At 35.2% G+C, this 12,500-nt stretch overlaps 1 protein-coding gene across 1 annotated transcript in view; it reads left to right on the plus strand.

Moving 5' to 3' along the window:
• Positions 1-12,500, plus strand: part of LOC106884395 (A disintegrin and metalloproteinase with thrombospondin motifs 16) — a 34,560-nt gene that overhangs the window by 19,574 nt on the left and 2,486 nt on the right. The window contains exon 2 of the mRNA XM_089361088.1: positions 6,617-7,051. Coding sequence (XP_089217214.1) covers positions 6,617-7,051 — 435 coding nt within the window. The remainder of the gene's footprint in view (positions 1-6,616; positions 7,052-12,500) is intronic.

Here is a 12,500-nt window from a genome sequence, read left to right on the forward strand (position 1 = left end):
GTAGAGGACTTTAGGCATGCTTGGACCTCATCTGCTCTAGTGCCTTTTGGAATGACAGGAAGAGTTTGCCTGAAATCACCTGACAACAGAAGCGTAACACCTCCCATTGGAGCGTGACAGTCTCGGATGTCTTTCAGGGCTCTATCTAATGCTTCCAAAGCTCTCTTGTGAGCCATGGTGCATTCATCCCAGACAATTAGATGACACCTTTTAAGTACCTGCCCTTGATCTGAGCTTTTGGTGATGTTGCATGAAGGCATCTCGGACGCTGCTAAATTTAAAGGGAGCTTAAAAGTCGAGTGTGCTGTCCTGCCACCGGGTAACAAAGTAGCTGCAATCCCAGAGGAAGCCACAGCTACTGCGATGTCCTGATGCTGCCTAACTTCTGCAAGGAGAAGCTTTGTTATAAATGTTTTCCCTGTCCCTCCAGGAGCATCGAGGAAGAAGATTCCTGAGCAGTCGTGTAGCACGTTTTTTTTCTTCTCTGCCGCTCGTGCAGCAGCAGTTGAGGCAGCATCAGCAGTTCGTCGAAGTGTCTGCTGGTGATCTGTTTGGAGTGCTCTTGAAGTGGCTGCACGTTCAGCTTTTTGTGATCGTCTAATGTCAGTTTCCAATGACGATTCATTTGCCCTTCTTGCTGATGATGTTGCACCTTTCGCAGTTTTGCGTCCAATTGAAGAAGTCTTTCTTCGGGGCATGATCTAAAATAAGCATGATGAAATGCAGTGAGTACACTGTGAAGTATGAAATATTAATGGAATGGTTATTATGTAAGTGTAGATAAGTTGCAAACTTGCAAATGCTGCGGTAATAATGAAGTGGTATTAGAACGGATAGCAGTTAAGTGGTGCTATAGTCGTGTTAGGTCCTTAGAACTGTCGTTAGGGTAGGAAGGTTAGAGTTGAATTGGATGACAATATATTTGACTTGACAGGGTAGCATGTGGTTAATGTCTGTTACCATCTTCCATTATATCGTCGTGAGAATTGATTTGTATTTACCTGCCGTGGTACTTAAATGAGAATGAGATGTAAGGGAACAATGTTTTGGAGATTCCGGTTCGAATTGAGATCAGTGTTTTTGTTTCATTTTTGACACGTAATACTTAAATAGTGGAAGAGATATAATGTTGCTGTGGACTGGAAGTATGCCATAAGTTAGAAATTGTTTTTGATTAAAACACAACCGGGACGCTAAGTAAGACATGTGTAAAGTTTGAATGAAATTGGTTGTGTAGTTCTCGAGTTTTAGGGATTCACACAGACAGACAGACAGACAAACACACACACACACACACACACACACACACACAAACACACACACACACACACACATTCCCAATACATGTAGGATTCCTCACCATACAGGTGACAGGCACGGCTGTAAGATGCATTACGGATCTATAGCAATTGGAAGGGCATGACCCAATTGAAATAACAACGTGTGACGTTTGGAGTAAAGGGAAATGAAAGTGTCGCCTCTGGAGTTTGCAAATGACCACTATACTGATAGATAACTGTGCAAACAAAATTTACAATCGATAAATGTCTTAGAACAACCAGTCACTCATCTGGGAAGGCCTTGAAATCAATGTTACCGACTGGGGACTATGTGTGTCGCAGTGATAATAGAAAGACTCAAAGGAGGTCTGCAACGAAATAATTTTACTCAACACTTTGCAAGTGAATCAGTGGAGGCAAAGATGCGTCTCATTTACTTGACAATTTATGCACCACATTGCAGAAATCACAATGTAAGTATATCTGAAAGGATAGTCTTACACTGTTGTACGGTTGAATTACAAATAATACTCATCTGTTATGTTCGGGTGACCTTATAGCTTCCAATGGTACAACTGTATTCGTTTTTGCTTAGGAAAAACGACTAAATTGTGGGTGTGAAGTCCCCATGAAGGGGTCTTTGTAACTTCTAAGAAGAAATTTTAGAAACATTACTTTATTTGTGTGTAACATGTATGGTTAAAATTTCAGCAATATCAAAAATATATGAATTTTCATGGGAGTTATGGCCGTTATGCATAGAGTATAATTTCCAAATTTCATAAAGATTCATTCATTACTTTTGACTTAGTTTTGGATAAGAAAACAAATGACTAATGTGTGTGTTTGTGTGCATGTGTATGTGTGTGTGATGGGTGTATATATGTATAGATATCTGTATGCATGTATATATGTGTATATATGTGTACATGTTACATGTACATCTATATATATATATACATCTACACATATGTATATATATACATGTATGCATATAGATCTATAGCTATATATATATCTATACATATACGTGTACATATACATCTATATGTATACATATACATCTCTCTCTCTCTCTCTCTCTCTCTCTCTCTCTCTCTATATATATATATATATATATATATATATATACGCCAGTAAAGTGAATGTATCTGTCATTACAGTATCGAAATGTGATTGTTTCAGTTAGTGGAATAGTTTTATTCTATGCTTAAGGGCCATAACCCCCATGAAAATTCATATATTTTTCATGTTGATGAAATTTTAACCATACATATTACACGCAAATAAAGTAATATTTATACAAATAGTCCTTCATGAGGACTTCACACCCACACTTTACTCATTTTTCCTAAGCAAACACGAATACAGTTGTACTTTTACAGTGAAACTATACTCTCACATATATACAGGCATACATACATATATACATGCATACATGCATATATATATGGGCACAAATGTAATGAGAATGTGAAGGTCAGAGGTGAAGAGGCTGACAATAGATTTCGCTTGAGAATGTTATTATCTGTTTAATATCTGTTACCATGTTCCATTGCCCCGTATTGATAAGTGAGTTGTATTTCACTGTGGTGGTAGAGAAATGAGAATGAGATGTAAGTGGTATATTTCAGTTGATAATTTAGTATCTCTTTAATATATGTAAGCATGTTCCATTGTCCCGTATTGAGAAGTAAGTTTTATTTCACTGTGGTGGTAGAGAAATGAGAATGAGATGTAAGGTGACAAAATTCTTGAGATAGTGGTTAAGTACACTGGGAAGGTCAGAGGTGAAGAGGCTGACAATAGATTTCGCTTGAGAATGTTATTATCTGTTTAATATCTGTTACCATGTTCCATTGCCCCGTATTGATAAGTAAGTTGTATTTCACTGTGGTGCTAGAGAAATGAGAATGAGATGTAAGTGGACAAAATTTTAGAGATAGCAGTGAAGTGGTGCCATAGTCGTGTGGGGTCCTTAGAACTGTCGTTAGGGTAGGAAGGTTAGAGTTGAATTGGATAACAATATATTTGACTTGACAGGGTAGCATGTGGTTAATGTCTGTTACCATCTTCCATTATATCGTCGTGAGAATTAATTTGTATTTACCTGCCGTGGTACTTAAATGAGAATGAGATGTAAGGGGACAATGTTTTGGAGATTCCGGTTCGAATTGACATCAGTGTTTTTGTTTCATTTTGACACGTAATACTTAAATAGTGGAAGAGATCTCTCTCTCTATATATACATATACGTGTACATATACATCTATAGGTATACATATACATCTCTCTCTCTCTCTCTCTCTCTCTCTCTCTCTCTCTCTCTCTCTCTCTCTCTCTCTCTCTCTCTCTTTCTCTCTCTCTGAAAGTATCTGTCATTACAGTATCGAAATGGTGTACATATACATCTATATGTATGCATATACATCTCTCTGTCTATCACTTTCTTTCTCTCTCTTTCTCTCTTTCTCTCTCTCTCTGAAAGTATCTGCCATTACAGTATCGAAATGTGATTGTTTCAGTTAGTGGAATAGTTTCATTTTTAAAGTGAAAGTATTTGACATGAGTGTTTTTGTTTCACTTTTGACACGTAATACTTAAATAGTGGAGGAGATATTATGTTGCCGTGGGCTCGAACTCTGCAAGAAGTTAAAAATTTTTTTTGACTAAAACACAACTGGAACCCTAAGTAAAGGATGTGTAAAATTTGAATGAAATTGGTTGCGTAGTTCTCGAGTTTTAGGGATTCACACAGACAGACAGACAGACAGACAGACACACATTCTCATTTTTATATATATAGATATACATACATACATATAAATGTGTGCATATGTGAGCGTTTGTAGTATTGCTTCAGGAGTATGATACAGTGACTAATACACACATATAGACAAATGTGCGCACACATACACAAACACAAACACATATACATGCACACGTGCACAACACACACATGCACAACACACACATGCACAATACACACATGCACTCAAATATAGAAATATATAGAAATAAATACACAGAAACCAAGTATTGGAATCTTTTGTCGCAATTCCAGTAATGCAAAGACCAATTCTCTGTCACAGCAACCGTTTGCCAACAACTATATTCTGTAGAATGCCAACCGTGTAGTAGGCGTTTCAACAATCTGTAACCGTATAGGCTATAGAATGGCTGAAAATAGTAAGCAGGCGTGTCTGTGTGGTAAGAATTTTGCTTCTCAACCACATGATTTTCAGTTCAGTGCCACTGCTGGGTTCTTTGAGCAAGTGTCTACTACAATAGCCCCGGGCTCTAGTCGAAGAAATGGAAGAAGTCCGTCGCATATATATGCATATGTATGTATATACGTACATGCACACACACACATACACACACTCATGTATACACACACATCTATTTATATAAACTGTAGATTAATTGGGATATATGAGAATCCGAAAAGGCTTTTCAGTGTAGTTTGCCATAGAGGAAAATTCTCACTTTGTGTTCATGTTTGTGTGTGTGTGTGTGTGTGTGTATGTATATATATATATATATATCTATATACAATATAATATTAATATGATGCATATTATTATGTACATAGAAGCTATGATACTTCATTGCCATTTAGCTGAGAAACTGAGGTTTTCAGCTTGGTTATAGTACACACAAACACACACACACACACACACACACACACACACACACACACACACACACGTATGCTCTCAAATGTACACACATACGCACACATCAGTATAGGTTTAGTGTACTCAGTTCAATACCTGAAAGAAATGGAGGAGTCAATGCATTTGTTGAGCAATAATTTTATTGCGGCTCTTGGAAAATTAAAACCGAGAACAGCCGCCAGAGATGAGACGGTATTTTACTTTGAAGCAATGGATTTTCCAATAATCATAACATATACATATATAAATATACATACATACACTCATACACACGTGTATATATATGCATACATATATGCACACACACACACACTCACACACACGTATGTATACATACTTATGTATATACACTCGTATGAATGTATTAATGTTTGTTTTTCTGTATAGTTTTATATATAACGGTCAAATATTAATTGAAGGATCACTTATGCTCGATATCTTTCAGTAGAATATCATATATATTTTATTTCTACAAGGAAAATGGTGACAGTGGCTTCAAAGTATCTTCATAGTCGTGCATGTCGGACTGTAAAACAGAATTAGTTTTTCGGGCCGTTATATATACTTTTTGGTTCATCTTGTGAATGAAGTAATGAGGTTGCAGATTGGGTGTGGTAGAATATTGCGCCACTCTCAAAGCAAACTAAAATGTATATTAAGTTTGGAAACCCAAATGTATCTTATAATCTGACGAAGGAAACTAAATCGAAAGTTCAAAGTCTCTTTTAACCTTGAGGTGGAGTGTATGTTGTGATGACTTCAAATTTATACTCTCGAAGTCACAGTCAAACACTATACATAATAGATTCTTTCGACATTAGTAAATATGTATTCAAAATCATCACTTAAACCGAACATTAATTCATGCATGTCCACAAATAGCCATACAAACACACATACATTTATACATACACACGCACACATACAACTCGATGTAACAGGTTAGAAGATAGTAGCAGCGAAAAATAATGAAAGATCTAATTTAATATCCTTTCTACTATAGGCACAAGTGCTGAAATTTAGCGGTGGGGGCAGTCGATAGGATCGAGCCCGGTGATCTGCTGGTACATATTTCCTTGAATTTTTATCTCTATAGTTGCACTTCAACACCATCACCTTTCTTGACGTTTTTGTCACAATCCACCACTCCTCTTTTACAGCCTTCATCCACTACAAACTCACAGCCTCTCACTCCTATCTCAATTTCTCCTCCCCTCTCTACTCTATCTACATCAAACTGTCCATCCCTTACTTTCAGTTACTCTGTCTTCACCGGCTCTGTAATGATGACTATGACTTTGAGACACAATCCCAACTCATGGCTTACTACTTCTCCCAACGAGGATACCCTCTCACCGTTATTAACTCCTCGCTCACGCCATGACTATTTCTGGAGAAGTCGATGCTGCAGAAACTTCTCTATGACTCTTCTCACCGCACAATGTAGCTATACCGCGCATGCAACGGCGCGAGAGAGAAAAGTAGTGTGGAGAGAGAAGGGCGAGTACTTCCTTGAAGCATGGAAGATAAATTTGACCTCGGTGGGATTTGAACTCAGAGCGCTAGAAAATATAGCATAAAACATTAACGATTCCGTCAATTTCTCGCACTCTCAATTTTCTGATATTTTCTTATGCTTATTTATTCTTTTGATAGGTATAGTCTATATAACAGAAGGTGTATTTCCCGGATGTTCATATATCTCAGAATGGAGCATATGCTCGTCGTCATGTGGAACGGGTATGCGAATTAGAGCTTTAAGTTGCGCCAAAAATAAAGGAACTTGGTACAAAATGAAGAAATGCATCAATTATCATTTTGATTGTTACGTCAAACCGAGACTATCCCCAAAGACAACAGCTGAAGAATTAGAAGAAGAAAGAGTGAAAAGCTCACAGACTTGTATAGGTTCAAAATGTCATGGACATTGGTCGGCATGGACAAAATGTTCTTCAAAATGTGGTAATGGACTTCAAACAAGAATATGGGTAGACAATAAGAGAGAAACAGACGCAAAGAAACCCGTGTTTGATAAGAGATTTTGTGTACACTGGGACAAAATGTGCACACCATCATTTGTCCCTAAACATGGTGAGTACTACATGTATTGCTATTTACTACGCCACTTGTTGTTTACAATGTCAATTATTCTTCCATACTATATCATTCAGTTGTTTACTAAATCATTTGTTCTTGCTTACTGCGTCAGATAATGTTTACTACAATTCTTCTTGTTTAATGCGTAAGTTCATGTTTACGACATCAGCTGTTCTTGCTTATTGCGTCAATTGTTCTTGTTTGCTAAGACGAGAGTGATAAACATCAAACATCCAGTCAATCCCATGGTGTTTGGAGTGATCAGTATTGATGGCGACGTTATGCCGCCATTTATCTTCCTGCACAGCCTCGGAAGTAGTACTGCCTTGGGTCAAGGAGGTGGCTGCTGGAACACCCTATATCTGGCAACAGGATTCTGCACCATGCCACACAAGCAGGAGAACCCAATCATGGCTATCTGACAATTTCTGCCCACCACATCACCCCTAACATTTGGCCACATAACTCCCCATACTGCAACCCCCTTGATTATTATGTGTGGGGCGCAGTTGAGCGAGAGACCAACAAAACTTCTTGTAACACCAAAGATGAGCTAATGGCAAGAATTATGGCAGCATTCACCAACATAAGCAAAGAGACGGTCCAGAAGAGTTGCAGGAGATTTCAAAGTCGTCTGGAGGCCGTAGTTGTAACAAATGGCGATTTTATTGAATACAATTACTTTTTAGTATTTCTAGATATTTTCATACAATCTTGGTAAATATATGTTAAAATGAGATGTCATTGTTATTTTCATTTTTGCGTAATTTAGGCGACAAAATATTCACTGCAGATGATTTATATATATCCACACATACACATGCACACACATGTATATACATACATACATACATACATACATACATACATATATACATATATATATATATATATATATATATATATATATATATATATATATATATATATATATATATATATATATATATATATATATATATATATATATATATATATATATATATGCATATATAAATATATACATATATATACATACATAAATATACATATATATATATATACACACACACACATATATATATATATATATACATATATATATATACATACATACCATGACCTTTCAGATGGTTTATATATGTATGCACACACATGCATATATATATATATATATATATATATATATATATATATATATATATATATATATATACATATATATATATATATATATATATATATATATACATATATACATATATATATGCACATCTGTGTGTGTGTGTGTGTGTGTGTGCGCGCGTGTGTGTTCCCTCACCGCTTGACAACCGTTTTCAGTTTGTTTACGTCTCTACACACAAAAGACTAATTGAATTAGTACCAAAATCAAAACAAAATAGTATCGGGGCCAATTTGTTCGACTAATTATTTAAACGTAGATCCCAGACATAGTTGCAGTCCAATGATAATGAAACAAGAAAAAGAATAAAATCTTTAAGCAATTTATAATAAATAGATTGGAAAGATGTTCAAGAAAGAAGGCAACTTGATCAAAATACAACCTGATAAATCTTATTATTTTTACGCTTTACACTTTGAAAATGCCAAGATGTCTGTGATATACCAAGATAGCGTACAATTAGACATTCTAACCGTGACAATCCAGTATTTTTGTTCAGCATTTCTATGGCAGTTATTTGGTGTTGAAAATTACTTGGCAGTATGTATCATGCTTTCGTTAGTTGTTTTAGGCGCTTAAGCATTCGCGATCGTGCATAGATGGTCCAAAAGCAGCTCCCACTTTCGATCCAGCAGGACATCCAGAACAGCTGGAGGGAAAGAGGATTATACTATGAGTGTTCGACCGGTATTCATTCCAACTGAATAGACCGGAGCATGAGCATGAAATGAAATACTTCGCAAATGAAACACAACACGTAACCCGGTTCAGGAAACGAATTCACAACTTGGGATATCTAACGTGTTTTAAAACTTGAAGTTTGTTGATATAGCTTGAGGGAAATTCGACTGCTGTTTCTGGCAAGTCGAGCAAACATAGACTCCCCCTGTTGGTTAGTTACGATTACAATTGAAAGCATTCTTTGTAAAACGTGAAATATTACTTCTCGTTAATCTAAAATCGATTGGCAAACTCTCGGTCGATGGCTACATTTATTACTTTAAATTCCAACTAAATGTATTTTTTATTCTCTCCGGTTCGTCATCTTTTTAGAATTTCCAGTTGTAACAGAAGCTAGCTTTCATTCATGATTAGATGCTAGCTTTTTTGACAACTTCATGTGGGAACATATAGTGAGGCAACAAAAGATAAAGCGCTTTAGATTTATGTAAATGAATCGACGTCTAGAAAGAAAAACTGCTTTCATACTTGAGAATATATTATTCTCAAGATATGACGTGACAAACTATTCAGTCGAAGACTTTACAAAGTCGAAATTTGCATATCACTCAAGATTTATCTGCATATATCGCTAGTTTGTGTAAAATGGCCGCTCCGCAGTAGATCTCTCATGAAACTTAGAATGACATAATGAATTACATATCTTTAAATAAAAAAACTTAGTGGAACTATTGTGTTATTATCCAATGAAATCATCGAATCTAATCGATGATTATTTGCTAAATCTATATTGATTCATTTGATTGAATTACAAATTTTCTCTCTTCCATTTCTTAAAAAAAAATTTGAAAAAAATGTATTCAGTCAATAGTGAACAATAGCGCTGGGTATATACAAGTTTTCAACGAGACAAGGGCAGGTTTCCTTTTGTTTTTGAAACTGTTGTCGATATATATACAACCAATGATGTAAAATGTATATCTACACTAAGACATACTTACATGGAGTTTATCGCCGATGTCTACATGCATCACCATCATATATATATATATATATATATATATATATAAATATATATATACCGGTTTGGTAGGTGAGTTCCGCAAAAAATTTAGATTCAGGTGAATATGGTACTTAAGTTTAGGCACCAGAAATAAGTATGGTATAATTCATACAGTTTCAAAATAAGGTGATTAAAATCAAAATAAGTAACAAGGATATCCAAAGTTACTGCAGTACGATCGTTTCATGCGACTCCATTTAATTAAGCAATGTGAACATTACATCAAATGTAAAATGTAGAGCAATCCTCAGCTACACAAAGATAGAGAAATTTAATGAAATTTCATTTCAACAGAAGGACATATTTTTGTAACTACGTTTAAACTCTCCAAGTAGAAAGGAAGAATACAAAAAAAAACATTTTGATTTAGCCAGATCTTCTAAGCAGATTTTTAACTGTCACTGATTTTATTTGTTTTTTTGTTTCTGATTTATGGACCATCTTATCAGCCCTAGTGATTCAAAGCTTAAGAGGGCACTGGCATTTTCTTTGTAGGGAAAGGGGTAAACAGTATAGACAGTAAACGTGGATGATATAGTTATATATATATATAACTATATCATATATAGTTATATATCATATATATTTCTTAGGGTACACTTCCAACAATATATGCTAGGAAAGCCCACGAAATGGGGAATCAAAGTTTTGAAAATTTGTGAAGTAAATACAGGGCACTGCTGTGGATTTAGTTTTTATATAGGGAAAAAAGAAAATAATGTTAGTCAGCATGGCGTAGGGTACGATGTGGTCTGGAATGTAACACTTACGTACCATTAGCAGGGCCGTATTTATATATATATATATATATATATATATATATATATATATATATATATATATATATATATATATATATATATATATATATATATATATATGTATATATACATATATATATAATATATACATACACATACATATATATATATGTATTTATATATATATATATATTTATATATATACATATATATACATATACATACACACACACACACACACACACACACACACACATATATATATATATATATATATATATATATATATATATATATACGTATGTGTGTGTGTCCGTATCTGTGCTTGTGCCCTGCCATAGCTTGACCACCGGTGTTGGTTTGTTTACTTCCCCTACATTAGCAATTCGGGATAAAAGACCAATAGAATAAGTACCTGGCTAAAAAAAAGTATTGGGGCTGATTTGTGCCAGTGAAATCCTTCAAGGTGGCACCCCAGCATGGCGGCTGTATAATTACAGAAACAGGTAAAAGAAAATTATATAAGTGTGCCTGTATGTATGTAACCTGTCTATCTATACATATATAATACTGTAATATAGACACGCACAGCAGGCTTCCGTACAGTTTCATACGAATAGAATTTAGTAACTACAACTACGTCCCATTCATATGAAATTGATCAACCGGCTATGGGAGCTAATTATAAATGCCTGCAAGGCAGCCGCATACTAGAATGGATAGCGCCACAGAAATTCGGTCGCCATGTTTGACTAAAATGAATCCATTATATCGTAAATAATTTTACCAAAGTACTGAGAGAATTCTTAACACAGCTTAACCAAATACACACAGTAAAAATACAAATACGCAGAGTTATTGGCAATGGCTCCTAAACAGGTTACAAAAATAAAAATTTCTCTATAGAAGAAAATTCAATATAACGTGTTTACAATATTTATTAGGTTCAGACACAATAGAAAAAGGATGTGATTTGTGGTCAAATTAGTGTTGTCCAATAAAAGATTTTTGCGTAATTCTTCTACTTTAAGAAAGTGGGTGGGCGGGTGGGGGGAAGCAGCAGGGTTCTGAAGCTGTTACATATAGAACAACGAAATCCATCTTAATGTCTGTCTGTCAATCTGTTTGTCTGTCTGTAAATGCACGTTTGTATTTGTATGTGTGTATATATATATATACGTACATACATGCATAAGTACACACTCACACACATGTACACACACACACACACACACACACACACACACACACACACACACACACACACACACATATATATATATATATATATATCTCGTATCTTTTACACGTTTCAGTTATTTTAGTTGAGCAAATTGACTCCAAGACTTATTTCTTAAAGCCTAGTACTTATTCTAACTTTTGCCGAACCGCTATATTACAGGGTCGTAAACATAGCATTACCGGTTTTCAAGCGGTGATGAGGGACACACACACACACACACACACACACACACACACACACACACACACACACACATATATATATACACACACTTATATATATGTATATATTAATGCTTGATTTTATGTAGAATCAACTTAACATTAAGCTGAAGGATCAGCTATTCAATCCCAGGAGAGTTCATATTTAACAACTTCTTTTTGTTTTTTTTTTTACAAGGAAACGCTTAATAATGACTCCGAAGTTTCTATTTACCAGCCGTCGTAATTTTGGTGACGGTTAGTAACCTGGAGCTTCGAAGTTACTGTTAGCCTTTTCCTTGTAAAAAGTATTATATACATACATATCTACAT

Source organism: Octopus bimaculoides, chromosome 12 (assembly GCF_046866305.1).
Source record: "Octopus bimaculoides isolate indiv1 chromosome 12, ASM4686630v1, whole genome shotgun sequence".
Classification (NCBI taxonomy): domain Eukaryota; kingdom Metazoa; phylum Mollusca; class Cephalopoda; order Octopoda; family Octopodidae; genus Octopus; species Octopus bimaculoides.